The sequence below is a fragment of the Rhinopithecus bieti genome, unplaced genomic scaffold (assembly GCF_001698545.2).
Source record: "Rhinopithecus bieti isolate Rb0 unplaced genomic scaffold, ASM169854v2 scaffold_42380, whole genome shotgun sequence".
NCBI classification, from domain to species: Eukaryota; Metazoa; Chordata; class Mammalia; order Primates; family Cercopithecidae; genus Rhinopithecus; species Rhinopithecus bieti.
The window spans coordinates 1,407,475-1,428,923 of record NW_016818327.1 but is presented as its reverse complement, the minus strand read 5'-3'; the positions used below and the strand labels follow the sequence as shown (position 1 = coordinate 1,428,923).

At 35.4% G+C, this 21,449-nt stretch overlaps 1 protein-coding gene across 1 annotated transcript in view; it reads right to left on the bottom strand.

The window, feature by feature from the left end:
- FAM3C (FAM3 metabolism regulating signaling molecule C) overlaps positions 1-21,449 on the bottom strand; it is a 47,922-nt gene that overhangs the window by 14,203 nt on the left and 12,270 nt on the right. The window contains 7 exon segments of the mRNA XM_017856926.1: positions 395-445; positions 1,599-1,657; positions 8,694-8,817; positions 9,506-9,535; positions 16,303-16,371; positions 16,374-16,406; positions 20,305-20,358. Of these exon segments, the coding sequence (XP_017712415.1) occupies positions 395-445; positions 1,599-1,657; positions 8,694-8,817; positions 9,506-9,535; positions 16,303-16,371; positions 16,374-16,406; positions 20,305-20,317 (379 nt within the window). The 5' untranslated portion in view covers positions 20,318-20,358.

Genomic DNA, 21,449 nt, shown 5'->3' with positions numbered 1-21,449 from the left:
TTTGGTTTTCTGTTCTTGAGATAGTTTGCTGAGAATGATAGTTTCTGTTTTTTGTTTTTTTTTTAATTTTAGACAGAAACCTAAAGGAGACCCAAACTTTTGAATTGGTTGTCCTGTAGAAAACAAGATGAAATATATTTTTTTTTAAATCTCAATTTTGATATTACTGTCTTCAATTACACACCACAAAAATTTTCTTCTAAGAAGAACAAAGTATATAAAACATGAATGATAATTTAAATACAGCCGGACATTTAGTGAACAGAAAGTAAGGGAAACAAAATGAACTAACACAAATAGCATCATCATTCTCTCATTAATGTGCTACATTGTATTGAGGTGATTAAGTCAGTGCCAGCAAAAGAACACAGAGTCATATGTTATTTACACTTACCTCCTCCCCACATGTCAAAATATTTAGTGTCTAATACTTCTCCTGTTTTTCCTAAAAGAGATTAAATTCATATCAAATTATGCATCTGAAATACATTATACACTGTAAACCAATAATCTTATCCAATGATTGATGTGAATTCACTAGCAGAGAAGGAATTACTTTGAGAACAACTTAAAATCTGAATCATACGCACCTGAAATATTTTTTAAAGAGTAATTTTTTAATACAACTTTCTCATTAATCTTTTAAGCCAAAGGATAAATAGAAGTTCATTACTGACTGTGGACCATTCCAATTCAGTTAGCTATATTTCATCCTTGTTTCCATATTCTGTTATTTTAAAATTACTCAAAAGTAAACCTTTTACAGAGAAGAAGTATCTCCTTGAATCAGATGCCATTTTCTACATTAAATCAGTTTTTACAATAAAATTTACATTAACTTGCTCTATAAAATGTATTTTTTGCTATTGATGAAATAGACAAATAGATGCTGAACCTTCTACCTAAGGAAATGAAGAAAGTAGAAACACAAAAATTTACCTCTTGTTGTGAAAGTAGTAAAACGTATTTTTCTACACTATGAAACTACAGTGGTTTCTAACCATCCTATATATCTTATAACCATCCTACACAGCTTTATGGAATACTTATTGTACCAGAACAGAGAGGATCCATATGCAGTTAGGCTTTACTTTACGGTTTCAGGTTTTCAGATCTGATTTTGAAGGAAAATTTGAGATGTTCAGGATTCAATGAACTTATTCATACTAATTAAGCTATCAGAAGAACGTGGCCGATAATGAAAAACTACAATAAATTCTTATTCTTTGTTCCTTCGCCTACACCATTTAATAGTCCACTATCCTTTGTCATTTTACACACCTTTAATCCTGTCAACCTATCTTCCTATTATGTTAGGATTGCAAAATTCGAAGCAAGATTTTATCAATGTGATGTTAGATGGCTTGTTTTCTGACAATCTCACGGGAAGTTCTTGCATAGCAAGTTAGGATACTTTCAAGAAACACACTATAAATTCTTAGACACCAAGTCTCCACCTATAGATTTTTTGTGGGGCAGGGATGGGAGAGAGGGCTTTATTATCAAGAGCAGCACTTTCTAACCTGATCCTCTGATAGTGCATTTTACTTCGGGACAGAAAAATGATTACATCCATAAGCTAAAATAATTGTTCTTACCGTTTGCCAAGGCAACATTGATCCCTCTTCCAACATTATTCTTAACACCACTCATTAAACTGAAGGGGGAGAAATTGAAATAAATTTAGAATTAAATATTGTACAATAACATATCAGAAAAATAAAGTCTTGCAAAAAAGATTAGTAATATTATACACATTTTCAATTGTTCAGTGCTGCAGAGGAAATTAAAAAGATCTCTACTAAGTCAGAGAAGACAGTCTAATACTGAATAATTTTAAAGCAATGTCCTTAAATAATATTTCACAAATAGAAACATATATTAAAAAATATTAGGCCTGAAATAACAGACCATTTTTGTGCTGCACTGCTTCAGATTATTCTTAAAACATGCACATTAAGCATATGTTCTGCCCCATTCTTCAGGTATCAAACAAAAGATAATCTCCTTTCTGCTCTCTTCAACACCAGCGTGACATGAAACAGAAGATACTACCCCCATCTTTTAAAATCTAAAAGCTAACAGAGTGAGGGAGCACTCTTTCCTGAATGTTTTACCTAATTGTGAACATTCTCCTAGTGATTATCACCATAAAGTTCCTCCACACTAAGAAGAAATATTGCACTCATGAAATTACTGCATTGAATTGACAGTCACTTACATGGTGACTACCTGAGATAATTGACTTCCACGGGCAGCTCTGACCACTAGATAAAGACAATGACACTGTAAAATGTAAGGTACCAGTGACACATTTGCTGGTTATCAGTTCAGTTTGTTCAATTGCTCAAATCAGAGTTATTAAACTAAAATTCTGAGTTCTTTTAACTCAAAACTTCAAGGTAATAGTAATACTCCCAGTGGTGTGCTGTTAAATATTTAACAACTGGTCTGTGTTTAGGAGAGAAAGGCAATATGCAAAATGTGACAACACGTGCACACACATGTCCATATATTGACAGAATCATATACACACATAGGCACATAATTTATTATAAACTACTGATATGAAGGATGTCTAGTGCACAATTTCATAAATAAAATCTACAGTGTACTTTATTATAAATCTCAGTCAATTGATTCTCACAGAATGTTTTAGTTGATTTTTCAGACAACTCACATCAGCAGCTAAATTATGGTTGCAATTGATGAATGAGCTCAGTTCTAACAAATGTTGGATCTGTGCTAATGAGTAAGATAAAATAAAGAAAAACAAATAATGAAGATTCATGTTAAAATTCCACTTGCCTGTCAATGATGACTGAATCAGATAATAAGTTTTCAAATACTGGAAGACTACTTCCTATATTTTTGGTGCTATCCACCATATAACAGATATAGATATGACATATTTTCCAATTTAATCTGCATAATATTTTCTCCCTCACTTGAAGACTTGAAGTCTAGAACTTGAGTCTGCAAACTTTTTCTGTAAAGAGAGAAAGCACTAAAGAAGCTATACGGAGATACACTCAAAAACACTATAAATAAATCAAAAGAAACACTTTTTTAAATGTTCATGTAACTCGCAGGAAGGCAGGAAAAGAGAAAATAAAACAAATAATAAAATAGTAGACTTAAACCCTCATATATTATTCATTATTATAAATGAAAATAGTTTCAACATACCAAATAAAGACAGAAATTTGGCACAGTGAATTAAAACAGGAACCAACTACACACTGTCTACAAGAAACTCACTTTAAATATAATGATATAGGCAGTAGAAAGTAAAAGAGTAGAAAGAGACATATCATGCAAACATTAATCAAAAGAGAAATTACAACTCAATTATAAAGAAACAACCCAATTTATCAATGGGCAAAGGGTTTGAATAGACATTTCTCCACAGAAGACATACAAATGGCCAATAAGCACACAAAAAGACGCTAGACATCACTAATCATCAGGGAAATGCAAATGAGATTTCACTTCACACCTACTAGGCTGGCTATAATCAGTAAGTCAGATAATAACAAGTGTTGGCAAGGATGTGGAGAAATTGGAACCCTCATACACTGCTGGTGGAAATGCAAACAGATGCAGCCACTTTGGGAAACAATCTGGCAGTTCCTCAAATAATTAAACAGAGTTACCATCTGAAACAAAATCCACTCCCTGGGAGCATAAAGAAATAAAAACATATGTCCACATAAAATGTGTACATAAATATTTCTGTAAATGTTATTCATTATAGTTAAAAAGTGGAAACAACTCAAATGTCTACCAGCTAATGAATGGGTAAACAAAATGTGGTATATCCATATAATGGAATATCGTTCAGATATAAAGGAATGAAGTTCTGATACATGATATAACATGGAGGAAGACTGAAAACATTATGCTAAGAAGCCAATCACAAAAGACCAAATATTATATACCACTTATATGAACTGTCCAAAATAGGCAAATCTATAAAGACAGAAAGTAAACTAATGGTTAACTTAGGGTTTGAGGGTGGAGAAGTGGGGCAGGACAAGAAAGGCATAGAAGGGTATTAGCTAAGGGGTATGGAGTTTCTTTCAGAGGTATAAAAATGTTCTAAAATTGACTGTGGCAGAGATTGCATATATCTGTGAATATACAAAGCCACTGAGTGTATAATATAAATGAGTGAAATGGACGGCATGTGAATTGTATCTCAAAGCTGTTTAAAAGTACTAGTTTGGAACACATACATTGAAAAAGTTCTATGCTTCATTACTTAACTATTGGCTCAGCTGTACCAAAGAGAAGTTTCAAAATGCATTGTTCTGTTTCCTTCAGAAATACATTCAATAAGTAAACTCTATCATTAAGAAGTAACTGCTGCGATTAACAGGTTAAGTGCCAGAGTGACTTTTCCAAGTAAGGATCATCAGTATGATGTTGCATTTTACAGACTGAAATCTACCATAAAGCAAAGAAATAAAGGTAACAAAGAAGCACAATGACATAGGCTTCCCACAAGAGGGCAGCAGCTTATCAATTTTTAAAAACTGAAATTCAAACAAAATCTCTAACAAACAAAAAACCCACTGAGATTTAAAATGTATAAAGGTTAGTCACCCTTACTAACACAAGTTGAGATATTTTCTTTTATCCTTCATGAATATAAGGTGCCCCTCCCCCCATCTCCAGGCAAAATTCTAAAGGAAATGATTACATCATCTGTAGAAATAATTTGTATCTTCAAGTATAGTTTTGTTTCAAATAGCTACTCCATGTTGTAGTTACTATCTCTTAAGATGGTGAGTTTAAAGCAGGGCTTGGCAAACTGTAGCTCATGAGCCAAATCCCGCCAACTGTTTTTTTTTATTTGTTTTGTTTTACTACTCATGAGCTTAGAACAGTTTTACATTTTCAATCGTTACATTTTAAATGATTATATAAGTACCTATATAATAATCTTGATTTTACCTCTTTGCCCTCATAGCCAAAAACATTGATCCCTTGTTAAGAAAAAAAAATTCCCTCTAAATAATCTCATATTCTTGCAGCAAACATTACCATTAAAATAAAAAGTAATGAATTATTCCTAACATCAAATTCATACAAATTGAAATCAAATGAATATATGCCTTAGATGAAAATTATAATTGGAACATAAGTCAGTTCTACGGGTGCTCTAACGAGAAAGAAAAAACCTGTATCCCAGCACTCTGGGAGGTGGACGTGGGAAGACTGCTTGAACCCAAGAGTTCAAGACAAGCTTGGGCTACACAATGGGACCCCGTTTCCACAAAAATGGAAAAATTAGCTGCGTGTGGTGGTGTGCACCTTAGTCCTGGCTACTCAGAAGAAGGTGGAGGTGGGAAGATCGCTTGAGTCCAGGCATTCAAAGTTGCAGTGACCTAAGATTGCGTCACTGTACTCCAGCCTGGGCAATAGAATGAGACCCTGTCTCTAGGTAAAAAAGAAAAGAAAAAAGAAAAAAAGTAAAGTAAAAAAAAAAGCTGTAATTACTGTTTCTCCTGACACCTTAGGTTCACACCTGCGATTTTCTATTTCTAACTAATGAGACATTTAAAACACATCTTAATCTCCATAATATATTTTGACTTAATCTACTTATGACCACCATCCTAATCATAATTATCATCTGTCTGTATCAGAGTTTCTCAAACCCGGCCTCTTATTTTAGGAGCCTGATAATTCTTGTGGACCAGCTGACCTCTGCACTGAAAGATGTTTAACAGCATCTCTGGCCTCTACAAGGAGTACTTCCAAAGCTATGACAACCCAAAGTTACAATGTCCCCTGGAGAACAAAACTGTCCCCATTGAGATACAAGAATAGCAGTCTCCAAAATGAGTTACATGTACTCAGAGCAGGTGCTCTGAAAATATTAAATTATCTGCTTACGTTATTTTTATTATCTACTTATATATTTTAGTGAATGTATAAGCAATAAGTCTGTTAGCAATAGGGAGGCAGTATCAAAGAGCTGTGGCAGTAACTGACAATGGCCTTCCAACTGTCCTCTCTATTCCACTTCCTTAATTATTTTACACAGCAGCCAGATAACTTTTCTCAACATAAATAAAATCAAGACATGCCAGAGTTTGAAATCCTTCCACAAGCTCTCAATGCACTCAGAAAAAAAGTCTCAACCCTTTACCTGCATGGCCTACAAGTTCCTATGCAGCCTGGCCCTAATCCACTTCTCTCTAGAGCTGCCCAATCTTAGGGCCTTCGAGCAGGCTCTTTCCTCCTGTCTAGGATGGTCTTCCTTTCTATCCCTCAGATCTCAGAATACACATCAGTGTCTTAGAAACTGTTCCATAACCCTCGACCAAAGGTGGACACCTCTTTCCATCCACACTTGCCGGTACTCATCGCACCCTGCCGCCCTACAGGGCTGGAGTCACAATTTGTTTGTCTCAAAAAAAAAAAAAGGTCTCACTCTGTGGCCCAGGCTGGAGTGCAGTGGTGCGATATCGGCTTACTGCAACCTCCACCTCCCGGGTTCAAGCGATTCTTGTGCCTCAGCCTCCCGAGTAGCTAGGATTACAGGCATGTGCCACCATGCCTGGCTAATTTTTGTATTTTAGTAGAGATGGGGTTTCACCATGTTGGCCAGGCTGCTCTCAAACTCCTGACCTCAGGTGATCCACTTGCTTCAGCCTCCCAAAGTGCTGGGATTACAGGCATGAGCCACCGCAACTGGCCTGGTGTCACAATTTATAAGTGCATATTTTTTTAAACATTTGTTACCCCTACTAAACTGTAAGTTCCATAACAGGAGGGATTATGCTCAAAAATACTTGCTGAACAGGTGAATAAATGACTCTCAAAAACTTAAGACTCTTTCTTTGGACTTTAACCTGAGGCTTGGGTATAAAATCCCACCAAATATTTAATCTCTCAAGGTAATGGCAGAAAGGTTCCTGAAATGAGGATGGATAGGTGGCCTGCCTCATTTAATGGTTAAAGAAACTGAAACACATATGCTATATGACATGCCCACCATGCTAGAAGCAAATTCTCTGGCTCTAAGCCCAGTATGTATTTTACCAAGCTCCACTGTCTACACACTGTTCTCTTTTCAACCTTAGATCTTTAGCTGTTCAACTTTAGGTTGAGCGATAGAGAACAGTTTCTAAGACAGTGAAGTGTACTCTGAGAACCAAAGGACAAGAAGGAAGACAGCCAGGCGAAGAGTGAGGAAAGATCATCCTAGACAGAAAAGCATGCTCCAAGGTCCCAAGATCAAGAAGATCTGGACAGAAGTCAGTAAGGGTCAGGACACATAGGAACTTGTAGGCCTTGTGGGTAAACAGTTGAGCTTTTTTTCTGAGTGTATTTTGTTGTTTACGGTTTTAATCTGTGAATTAAAACCTGCTAGTAAAAATAGTCTGATCTCTTCTTCTCTGAACTAAAATTTACATGCATCAAGGGGGCAGAATAGATGTCCAAGGTCATCTATGGGTTAGGTATTCTAAAAGAACTTTGTTTCTGTTATTTAGAATCAAATTTGGGGTCTATTTAACCAAACAAGATAAAAAGTGGAAATGAGAATGTTTTCAAAAACCTACAAACTTCTCAAATGCAAGTGCCTTATTACATGTCAGTAAAACAGGACTATTCTAATGAGAAATCAGAAGACATATGGATTAACAATAAATCATCATTAGAATACGGGAAAATAAAGGAAATCAGTACAGACCTTAAAGATCATCTAGCTCAAGCCCTTAATTTTACAAGAAAACTGTTGTCCCATGAGGCTCAATAAACTTCTTACAGCTAACTACCTGCAAAGGAGGCTAGGATAAAAATTTAAGAGCTTCTATATTAAAAGAAGAGGCACATAAACAGCCAGGAAAAGCTGCCTATGTCTCCTCTCTGCTATAAAATTATCTCTTTATTCTATATCATTAGTGACAAATTTATTATTTTATATTAAGTTTAAACAAGCTCCCATGTCTACTTTTCTAGGCAATAGCATATTAAAAGCAACTAACTAAAAGTAGGGTTTGCAATTTCAGCAGCAGGAACTTGCAAGCAACAGTTGACACTGAGGTAGGATACTAAAAATCCTAAAAACCATACTTTAGAAAGCATTTCAACATAGGAAACCATTCAGCTTAGAGGCAAGCAGTTTGTACTGCAATGGAACTGAGGTTATTTTACACTTCAACAAGCAGCACTCAAATATTTTAAATGAAAGATGTTGGTTTATAAGAGAATGCATTCATTATCCAGGCCAATGTTGCAAACAGGATTTTTGCCATGATGAAAATGCTCTCTCTGCTGTTCCATTTGGTGACCATGAGCCACGTGTGGCCACTGAACACCTGAAATGTGGTGATGGATATCAAGGAACTGAACTTTTTAGTTAAGTGAATTAACTTTCTTCCTAATATTTAAGGATCAAAATTAAATAGCCACCTGTGTTTTGTTGCTAGTAAATGGAACAGTGCAGATCTAGAGAATTCACTCAGAGGAAATCTCTTATCTCTATCAAGCCAAATAAGTGTTATTAAAATTTAAGAACTTTAAGGCCCCTTGAATTCATGAGAAAAAAACTGTATAATAAAAACTGAAATCACTTTCCATTAATAAAGTATGCCTAATACATTTTCAAAATATCCATTAAACTCAGGCTGTAATTTAATAGCACACCTTAGAGTCTCAAGTTACCAAATACTTACACATTATCTTCCAGGCAGATTTTGGGTCCCACCACGTTGGCTGCTCCACTTGCCATTTTAAAAGCAAAATGTTTCTCAGGGCAAGCTTTTGAGATCCCACACTTATATCTGGGAGGCTTTGTAGCTTTGGGGGAGAAAATATGATTTCTTTTTCAAGAAAACAAATTAATAGACTTTCCCACACTTTATTTCAAATCTCAAACCACAAAGGGCATTATGTAAAACATCAAAATACACATATATTAAATTACAAGCTAATTTTTTCCCCTGAGGGTTTCAAAGAACCTCCAATTTTTTTTTAAAAAAACAGCAACAAAAAAGCCCACAACAGACACCAGAACTTCCTAGGAAACAAACTAATAATGGGCGTAAATGGGTCAAGTAATACAAACTTCATTAGGGTAAATATATTTTATCTAACTATGAGTTCATTTTTAAATTTCAGGATGTGGGAGGTTCTGAATGTTACTTTGCACTTCTAGTCCATATACGCACAAAAAATCGTCACCTCCAGGATCATTACAAAAAGCCTAATGTTCCATTGACTACCTGCCCATGTACAGTATTGTCTCTTAACTCCTTCTCACACCAATTTCTGTACTTATAATAATGGAGCTGAAAAACACAAAATATCCATCATGAATAATTACCCAAAATATTTGGGCTGTCCAATCAAACAGCATCCTTGTAACTTTAAAAAGCAATTTCTAAATCAGTTTTCCTCACACTGAAATACTGACACTTTGAATATAAGCTCTCATATGCCTAAGGCAGAATAAATCATACATAAAAAATTGAGATGAAATACTTACAACGTGCAGCTGTGTCCAACGCTGATCTTGCTGGAAAAAAAAAAATTACTTTTGTTAGAAGGAATTAGCCTACTGGCAAGTATCGACTTTTAAAATATATTTAGGCCCACAAAAATAAGTGTTCAAATAATCATTCAGTATATAATAAAACATGAATATCACTTCTTAAGAAAAAGTGAGAAAGTAACTTCACCCTGTACATTCATTATAAACTATGAAATAATTATGGAGGGTAGTATTTTATTACTGATAAAACATTTTATTTTTCCCTTTCCATTTTGTTTTGAACTTTATTTACTATAAGTTTAAATTTCAATCAGGAAGTTACTCTACAAACTTACCTTTCAATGTTTATGAACATAAATTTGATGAATATGATGGTGTTTAAAAGTTGTTGCTGCTGTATGGTGTTGTGAAGATATGCAAAAGCCCCAGAGAATATACATGAACCTATCTTAGTGGTGAGGTCAGGAGATTGCGAGGGCCAGGGAGGGGGATGAGGAAGGTCACTACTAAAAGATTTATAATTTATCAGCTCAAGGAAACCATGAGATCAAATCTTAACTTGAATGTAGTAGTTCTTAACCTGACCATCTATCATAATTATAGTTAGGGCTTCTTAAAAGCACTAACATCTGATCCCAGCCCAAGAGATTATAACTCAGATCATCAAAGTACTGTGGACAGCCATTTCCTGATTTGACTAATAAGTATGCAGTGTGATAAATCTTAACCAGCTGTCTTGCTATAAATAGTCACACAGTTTTAGTTCTGTACTATTTTAGATAATTGTGAATTTCCTGTAGGTCCAATACTCAAACTGGTAAGCTGAAAGTTAAAAGACTGTATTGAAATGTTTAAAAAGAGGAAAATGACCAAGTAAATAAAAGTTCATTAACTCAATAGAACACTCAGTAGAATATTATGCACCATTAAAGTCATAAAGGTAATATAACACTGAAAAAGCTTAACGCCCAGAACAAAGCAGAAAACAAACCTTGTCTACACTCAGTTTGGGGGAAAAAAAACTTTACTGGGATACAATTTCGGGAAAATCAGTTTTTTAATCATCAGGCTTTTAAGTAAATAACATCACCTCCATTTAATTTGTGTAAGAGTAAAGAGAGTACATGCTTTAAGGTGAAGAAACTCCTGTGAAAGACTTCTTTCCAGAAGAAAGCTCATTTTTATCCAATACACATCAAAATCAAAAGCCCTGTACTAAGTCTGTAATTCTGAAAATATTAGCATCCGGTGGCCAAACAAGTATATTAATTTTCATAAACAGTTGTCCAAGTATAGAATACGAGCACAACATATAAACACCAAAATCCCTCTTCTCCTACAATTTTTTCCCCTCAAACTACACTGATAGCTTTAATCCTTAATTTCTTTCTGCATATACATTTAACTGCAAGGAAATATAATAAACATTTGTTATTGCATTTCATCAATGAATGTCTTTCAGTAAGTCAGGCTAATGAATCAGAACTATTTTGTACTTTAGTTTTTAATAATGTCTCAAGTAATTTATGTATACACTATATATCAATGGTTTAAATCTGAAAAGGTGAAAATAAATAAATTCAATAGAACATTAAGTACTTATGGCCAGGCACGGTGGCTCACGCCTGTAATCCCAGCACTTTGGGAGGCCGAGGTAGGCGGATCATGAGCTCAGGCGATCGAGACCATCCTGGCTAACACAGTGAAACCCAGTCTCTACTAAAAATACAAAAACAAATTAGCCGGGCGTGGTGGCGCGTGCCCGCAGTCCCAGCTACCCAGGAGGCTGAGGCAGGAGAATGGCATGAACCCGGGAGGAGAAGCTTGCAGTGAGCAGAGATTGCACCACTGCACTCCAGCCTGGGCAACAGAGCGAGTGAGACTCCATCTCAAAAAAAAAAAAAAAAAAAAAAAAAAAAAAAAAAAAAGAACATTAAGTACTTATTGCAGCAATATAGACAAAAATAATTTAGATTGTATTCAGTTCATTTACTAGCTAAGTATTCATACTGAAAACAAACACTACATTAACCCACAATCTGAATAAGATTGGTGAATTGTATCCCTGTTGATGTCCTGATTGTGACAGTATATTACCGTTTTGTAAGATATTACCAATGGGAGAAAATGAGTAAACGGTATGCACCATCTCTCTGTATATTCAAATGGATTTGTAAAAGATAATACAATTATCTTAAAATAAAGTTTCACAAAAAATTGCTTTTAAAATTCATAATTGACACTGGTAATTTCAACTACTAATTGTGGGAAAAACTGTCATTCTTCCTTTCTACAAATGTGTTTTATTTTTCTAAAATAATATATACAATAAACATAAATCTACATAATTTATAGAAACTGTCAAGTAAGTTAAAAAATGGAAAACTAATCACCAAAAGAACTGTTTTTAATCTTATGGGTCCTTAAGATAATGATTATAGCAAGAATCCTCTTACTGGATTAAACATGTTACCCTTTCATATACTAAGATGCTACACAAATGACACAGATAACCATATATCCATCTTCCCTAAGATAGTCTGAAATGAGAATTAAAATAAAACCACACAGTTAAATTTTGGCCAATTCAATAGATTGGCAACCAGTAAGGTTACAAAGTACTACACTTCAGTTTTGAAATGAAAATAACCATCTGCCCTAATAATGTCTAAATCAAATAGTTAAAATGCACACAAAAACACCTGCAGGTTCTCAACATCAGGAAAATCAAAAAATAAAAGTAGGAGATTAAAGTAGCTCAACGTCTGTTCATAGGTGACTACCAGTGATTTTCCAACTAATACAGCTTTATGTGAATCCCACTTTGGAAATATTCCTTTCCATGTAGAAATCCTAATTCTCTGTTACCTACATTTATTTTCACTCAATCAGCATTTACAATCTGCAGCACCCAGTGCTAGATGCTGGGTGAAGCACCAAAAGATCACCTTTAAGACTCACTCTTGGGTGAAGGGAGACAGACACAGGAAAGAGAGGAAAAAAAGAAAAAAAAATTACATAATGCAAGGCAGATTAAAATTAGTGCCAAACTGAAATATAAGTACTATGTGATTAGAAAAAATGTTCAGAAAAAAGGAGCAATATATTCTTAAAGAGGGAGGTTCAAACACAATTTATTCCAAAGAAGGGGAATTTATACAAAGTTCTAAAAAATGAGGAAGATATGCAGGGTGAGGAACCAGGACGAGCAAAGGCCAGGGTAGAAAGGACAGGAGGGGATCTGAAGCTGTATGCAGACTGGCACAACAGTGTGACCCATGCAGGAAGGAGGGGTGAAGAACAGCTGAGAAAGGCAGGCTGGGGGATTTGGGTGCCACCCTAAGTAAGGAGTTTGGACTTTTAAGATTGCTGAGTTTTAAGAAAATGGCTCTGAAAGTGGCGAGATAGGCAGATATCAGAGATGAGAAAAGACATAGGAACATCACTATGATGTTCATAAAAACAGTCCAGATTAGAGATGAAGATCCAAATGGGGCCAAAGATGGGGGACAAAGGATGAGGACAGACACGACTGGTATCACCGGAGAGGAACCACCAGCTGCATGTGCACAGTGACTATACCACACTGTAGCTTCACCCAGCCTTCTCTTCAATCTTCTAAAAACAGTGGGTCTTTTCCCATGTAACTTCTATTTGTTCCAATGGTCCCACTGCCTCCCTTCTCCCAAACATCCTCCTTTTCTTGCTGGTTCAGTCTCTTGGCGTTCATTTGTCCTTCACTGAACTTTCATCCAAGGCCTATAGACAAGTGAAAGCCTATTACTCTAAAAAAAGAAAAATACGTGCAACTTGCTTTTGAGTCAAACTACCATCTCATAAGCTTCTTCTCTTACCATCAACATGTCTTAGAAGAATTAACTATCCACACTGCTTCCAAAGCCACATGGAACAAGTCCTCTGTGCCTTCGATATGGTTTCCACCCCATCATTCAACTGAAACCAGATGTGCTCTCAAAGGCCACCAGGCTGGCCACTACGTAGTAATACAAGTACACAGACCAGAACAAGTAAAGTAATATCTCACTATACTTTGCAATAACTACTTTCATGCTGGAACCTAGATGTTTCATTTTAGGATGTGTGCTGAAAAATAAACAAGTTTAGGAGGAAAATAACCAGTTTATCAAGAGAAATGGCTGAAAGGGAGGATTCCATTACTGGAAAGGATGAAAACTTGTAAAGGAAGGTCTGGCGGACAATGACTACGATGTAACTGAGGGATCACTGATGAAGAAGGGGCTCTAGCAGGCAGAGACAAGATCAGTGAACTGAAATTACTTGGGAGTACAAAAGGCAGAATTCAGTGCAATACAGGTTAAGTATCCCTTACCTAAAATGCTTAGGACCAGAAGTATTTTGGATATGGGATTTTTTCAAATTTTAGAATATTTGCATTATACTTACCAGTTGAGCATCTCTAATCCGAAAATCTGAAATCTAAAATGCTCCAAAGAGAATTTTCTTTTGAGTATCATGTCGATGTTCAAAAAGTTTCAGATTCTGGAGCATTTCAGATTTTGAATTTTCTGATTAGGGATGTTCAACCTGCACAAGAAAGTACTTTTAAGGAGTCACTGTAAGAAAAGTCACCTGAAAAGGTTTATGCCAAAACTGAAGACTACATATCAGAATTGTCCAAAGCCTTGATACTCAGTATGCAATCCATGGATAGGGATCTCAACATCACGTTGGAGCTGTCAGAAATGCAAAATCTCAGGCCCCACTCCAGACACCAACTCAGAAATCTGCATTTACCAAGATTCTCTGGAGATTCTTGTGGATTTAAAGTTTGAGAAAAACTGGAATAACAGTCTTGAGATTAAATGTGAAAGGGAGTGATATGGTTTGGCTGTGTCCCTACCAAATATCATCTTGAAATGTAGTTCCCATAATCCCTATGTGTCATGGGAGGGACCTGGTGGGAGGTAATTGAATCCTGGGGGAAATTACCTCCATGCTATTCTCACAATAGTGAGTTCTCACAGGATCTGATGGTTTTATAAGGAACTTCCCCTCGTTTCACTGTGCACTTCTCCTTTCTGCCACCAAGAATAACATGTTTACTACCCTTCTGCCATGATTGTAAGTTTCCTGAGGCCACCCCAGCCCTGTAGAACTGTCAGACAATTAAACCTCTTTCCTTTATAAATAACCTAGTCTGGCGTATTTCTTCACAGCAGCATGAGAACCTAACATGGAAACTGAATTAAGTCTTGGGGACTTGCCTTTTCAAACATAAATTTATGGAAAGCAAAACTCAGTAGTCCAGAGATCTCAGTTCTTTCATTTGACTTCTGCCTACTAGATCAAAATACGGTTTCTAGGGTTTATAGTCTCACTTTTCATGCATAATTATTTAATATTATAAGCAACAATTTAGTCATAGCTTACTCAATGTAGGTAACAGGATCTATGAAGAATCTCATTGTTTCCCTAGCTTCAATAATAAAAGTCTACAAAAACAGTTTCCAGAAGAGATTCAGAATTATAGTCAGGTGCTGCCTAATGACGTTTCAGTCAACAACAGACCATATAGAGAGTGGTAGTGCCATCAGATTATAGTACTACGTTTTTACTGTACCTTTTCCAAGTTCAGATATATACTTACCATTGTGTTCAACTGCCTACAGATTTCCGTACAGTAACATGCTGTACAGGTTTGTAGCCTAGGAGGAACAGGTTATACAATGTAGCCAAGGTGTGTGGTAGTCTATAGCATCTAGATTTGTGTAAAGTATACTCCATGATGTTCTCACAATGACAAAAATCACCTAATGATTCATTTTTCAGAATGTATCCCCACATTAGGTGACGCATGACTTTAATCTTATATAGCGCCTTGGTTAAATAATTGTTTTCCACTTTAATATGTCAAAATTAAATTCTATTATTCAGTCTCATAATGGTATATTTATAGAAAAGAAATGCATACTTGGCAATTATTTGAGATTCAATAAGATACTCACACACAATCATCTACAATAGCACTATGTATAACTGGTTCATCTGAAAACATTTCAAATGTTATTTTATGAACGTAAGGATTCTGTTAAAAAACTGGGTTAAGGTACCTTATAATGGTACATTTACAGTATGGCAACATTAAATGAGTGGGTTAGAAAAAAAATGCCACAGAGGGAAAATAAGGGTAAGAAAGCACCATGGATTTCTTTCTTTTTTTTTTTTTTAAGAGATGAGGTTTTACTCTGTCACCCAGGCTGGAGTGCAGTGTGGCATGATCATAGCTCACTGCAGCCTGGAACTCCTGGGCTCAAGTGATCCTCCCACCTTAGCCTCCCGAGTAGCTGGAATTACAGGTGCAAGCCACCACAGCCAGCTGCAAGATGGATTTCTATGGCTGGTATCTAAAATGCATTACTGTGACTCCTAATCATATGGTTAACTGAGGGCTAGATTTGGCTTCAAGTTTTCTAGCAACCAACTCAAAAAGGAAAACAATATAAGCCTGGAGGTATTTTATGTTTTAGAATGTGCACTTAGAATGCCATGATTAATGCCCCTAAAAATGTGTAAATTAGACTCATTACATATATATTCAAAATGTTGAATAGAAAGAAGATTCATGTTTTATACTAAATTAATTCCAAGATATCTTATTATATACTGTAAAATACTCTAACAAATCACATTTATGGATACGTAACAATTACATTTCCTTTTCTAGCACTGAGTGACTCAGTGCTGCTAACTGATAAAACTTTAGGCCACATCAAAAATAAGATTTAAGAAAGGAACAAAATAAAACTTACCAAATAGATTTCCTAAACTTGCATCCATTTTTATTTCAAATACTTGAGAAATAACATAAAATGTCAGTAAAACACTGCCACAGCTACCACCAATTTTGCAGCACCTAAAAGGCAGAAATATTTCAGCATAACTTTGTAAGCCCACAGAAGTTTTATTCTGCATTTCTATGAAAAATGTTTATAAACTTTTTTAAGGTTAATAAATTTCTACTTTGTATCTATTAGATCCTAATTTTACATGAGATACACAAAAATTATACAAACAATTCATCAAGATAAAGAACTTTCCTGACCAAAGAATTCTCAGATTTTCTAGTTATCTAGACAAAGGACTGCTTGAACCATCTGCCTAGTTTTACATGCAAAAAAATTACCTACTAGTTGCTGACAACAAAAACGTGTCATGACTAATGGACCACCACCAAGTTTGTTGAATGGCAGATTCCTTATCCTTCACAAATATAAGGAGCAATACGATATAGGATTTTTCAAAAACAGTGGACCTTCTGGGGATGCTAAGGCCACAATGTCCACTGAGCAAGGAATTCTCGAGTGACATGTTACAGATTTATTGTCCTATCACTAACCAACACATCTCCTGGAGCTACGTAGGCCCTCCTGGTATGGTGATCAACAAAGCCTTCCTCTTCATACTTAACACCTTAGTACCTTAAGACAGGCCTTCTCCATTCCTGCAGGATATAATTTGGTACCTATCACATATGCTTCATAACACGGTTACATGGAAAGCTCCAAGGGCAGACTCTTCAATGAAGTTATGATGCTCAGAAAGTCACCGCTTCTCATAGCCTACTCATTTCTGTTTAGAAACACTCTACTGATGACTATGTGGGGAGCGGGGCAGGGAGTATGTAGAAAAGCTCTGCGTCTTCCTCTCAAATTAGCTGTGAACCTAAAACTGCTCTAAAAATAATAGTCTTAAAAAATCCAAAAGCAACACCATTAATGTAGAAATGAAAGAGCAATGAGGAAGTCTAACTATAATACTAATCAATCCCTGCCTCCCTTTTCCATTTCCTACCTTGTCCCCTCCAAAATGTGCTTCCTATTTTCAAGAGCAACTTACAAGTTGCCTGTATTTTTAGTGCATAAGAGAGCAAAATTCTGTTAGGCTTTCAACTCTTCTCCCCAGGATCTAGCAGAGTGCACTGTATACAGTAACACTATCAACAACTGTTTGCTAGTAGATAAATGGTAACAGGTGGCATAGTCCTTCTTGATCATTTAAGACTAAGACCAAGAGCTCAAAAATTACATGTCACATGATAGTCTTAACATCTTATTTTCTAACAATCATAGGCACATGCAACCAGAGAAAACTTTTCCCTGTCCCATAAAACAATCATATGAACACTTCATTGTTCAAAACTGAAAAATTAAAATACCAAGACGATAACACAAACATTCTAAATTCTATACCAAGCTAAATGTAAGCTTACATGAAAAAAAGCTATATACAGTAGCATGGATGAAGCTGGAGGTCATTGCACTAAGCAAACTAACACAGGAACAGAAAACCAAATAGCGCATGTTCTCATTTATAAGCAAAAGCTAAACACTGAGAAGGGAACATATAAACATAAAGAAGGGAACAACAGACTCTGGGGACTACTTGAGGGTGAAGGGTGGGAAGTGGATAAGATCAAAAAACTACCTATCAGGTACTATGCTTACTACCTGGATGATGAAATAATCTGTAAACCAAACCCCTGTGACACTCAATTTATTTTAGCTAGATAACAAACCTGTACATGTACCCTTGAGCCTAAAAGTTTTAAAAAAGCTATATACGAACATTTTATATATATATATGATACTCACACTGTTTACTTAGTGTCTTCTGTAGAACTAATTGCTTTATAAGTATAATCTCATTTGCATAGCATTTCAAGGCATTATTTTCCTTTCACAAACAAGGAAAACAGGGCTAAAATTTTACATCATTTGCCTAAGGTCACATAACTAGTCAGCAGCAACACTGAGTCTTAAACCAAGACCTATTCACTTATACCGAACCATCAGAGGAACTAGGAGGAAGGAAAAGCTATAAGGGAGACAAAAGTTAGAGGTGGAGAAACTAGCAGAGTCTCCATGGGGTTACAGTTCTGGAACTTCTGTTACAGAGATCGCCCCCAAAGCTGGCCTGAGTCCAGAACCAGCATCCCATTCTGGACTTGATGGAGCGTAACCATACCAAACACAATTCCCATTCTTAGCTTTCCATAAGATTCCCTCTTCCTCCTAGTCACAGACGGCACTATTCTGAGTATGTTCCAATTTTTCGCAGGCAAAAAGTACAAACTGCAAACATTCATGCCTCACTGTAAAAGAATGGCTATGAAGATATTTAAAAGCAATCAGATTTTTTTTAATTAGAAGAGATTAATTAGTTAAAAGCAATAAACTAATACCTAATTATCCTTATTCATTCATTCAAGGCAGTTCCCTCAAGACCTATACTAGGAAGAGTGCCAAAGACAAAATAAGCACTCAGTGAATAATTACTCATCAATTAACTCGGGAACTGTCAGAACCAGAGAAACTGACTAAATGACAAACTTAATTTCAAATAACATGAATTTAAAATTATGTGAGAAAGTTACTTTATTTCAAATTGCCATGCTTAAATAATGTACTTTAAAAATCATCTGGAGACATGAAATCATAAATAGTAAGTCCTGTTGTACTCAAAGAACAACCACACACACACACACAGACACACACGACATAAAAAGACATTGCAACACATTTAAACCACAAGCAAGCTCTTCGTTTCTGAGAATATTTTTCTTCAACAAATGTACAGTTACTTTTTAAAAAAATGCTTTATAATTTCACAAAAGATTCAGTTTTTCAAGTTTCTACAAACGCATTTGTAACAGCCCTCAGTTATCTTTAATAATCATGATGTTTAATCAGTTGTGCCTGATTCTACACAATTATGACCACAGTACGAAGACTGTTTGTTCACCCAGCTTGACCTTAGGCATTTCTAAGAGATAGTCCTTTAGGAAAATAATTGGTTTGCTGGTGAGATGATAATTAAGAAAATAACTAATTATCTTGATTTTGAGAAAATTACAAGTTACCTATGTTGGGCACAAGCTTAGTAGAAATTTCCATGTAAAGTATGCACTTCTTCTCGGGCTTTGGTTGATGGGAAGGGTGGGGAAAAACAGACTTATTTTTACTACACACACAGGAAGAGGTCATCAGCCCCTCCAGTTATTTATAAACGTGTCTTTTTAGATTATTTAAATATAACTACCTTAATATTATGAACATCTAATGGTGTTTTTCAATTTTCTCAATATGCTGCTTAATAAACAGATTAAAGTTCTTACACATAATCTCACCTATGCAGACTAAACTTGAACAAATACTGAGCAAAAACATGTATTTTATCGAATCCTTCACACACATCTTAAGTACATACATGAGAGACATTTAAACTTTAAAACTTTATAACTCATTTTTCTCAAGAAGCTAGAACATAGCAGAAACAAAAATCAGCCTCCCTAGGTTGTCCAACCATTCTTTATATGGGCATTATATATAGTATTTGGATTTTTTTTTTTCAGATTTCAGAATATTTGCATCATACTTACCAGCTGAACATCCCAAATCTGAAAATCTGAAACCCTAAATACTCAAATGAGCATTTCCTTTGAGCATCATGTTTTGCTGCTCATAAAGTTTTGGATTTAGGAGCATTTCAGATTTTCAGATTTAAGATGCTCAATGTGTAATTTCAACAAAAGACTTGAACAACAACAACAAAACACTTATGTAATATTGACTAAATGTCCAATTTGTGATTTGCCAACTACCTAAAAATGAAGGGCTGGATGATTTAGTTTATTATATTTCAGCTTAACTATCTCAATATAGAGAAAGATTATTTAACCTCTTCTTCAGTCATTCGTTAACAAACAGGTTACACAAAAAGTACAATTACTTCTACTAAATTAAATATCTTACCTGCTACCCTCATGTTTGGTTTTTCAGTCTATGGCACTTTTCATTAATATGCTCCTAAAAAATCAAAACAAAAAACAAATATCATTAGCTCTAGAACAAACATTGCTCCTTAGATTGAGTTTGAAATGGGGCATATAAACTAGTAAATTTTATGACATTTCTAAGTACTATGCCAACATTGGCATTTAAAAAAAAAAAAACCTCATCACTGGGCCTGTCTCCTTCCACTGGACCATAAGACCTCAAGGAGGGTCTGTTCTATCCTCTGTGTTCTCAGCTCTCTAACTGAATGACCAAAGAGTAAAAGTGTGTTATCAAGCTCGTGAATAGAAGAGAATGCCTTCTTATTCTCATGGATTATGCATCTATAAGAAACTTTTGATATTCAGCTCCAAACCTTCAGTTTGCAGATGATGTCCAAAGAGGTTACGCTGCTTATCCAGTTGTGGAACAAATTATTTGTAGACATGGGGCTAGATTTTAGGTCAGCTGGCTCACTCCAGTACATGATGCTGCTTCAGTTTTGATATGACACAATTCAAGTGCCACTACCATAAGCATTTACAGCAAGGGCTTCCTATTTCAATACCAGGGACCTCTTCATGTTTTTCAATTTAAGTTTGTAAAATCATATGTTAAGAAGTACAGAATTGCAATTGTAAATATCCCAGCAATTATCATGATTGACAGAGTAATCAAATGGATCAACTGTTCTTTGATATTACTGTAGTATCAACAAGAAACAGATGCTGGAAAAAAAAAAAATCTGTATGTGCATGGGTGTTTTCCTCCTAAGAAATAACGCAAGATAGGTGACATTTTGAAAAGAAAATGAAAAAATAAGTAAGTTTGATAAGAAAGCCACATTCAAGTTTAGCTGGAGAGCTTCCATAGTCAACTCAATCTATTGTAAAGGAATGGAATTCAAAAGGAAATTTTGATGGATGAATCACGTTTGCCAGCAGTACATATCTCTCTATTTTAGATTGTATTTTGGTATTTATGTTTCAATACTGTTGCCTGATCTAGCAATTCACAGAATGTGTCAAGAAAATAATAATAATGACACATCCCTGAAGGACACTGAAAAGAAGTGAGACATGCACTTTTTTAATTAACTGGACTAGGCAGGTGGGCTTCAGGGG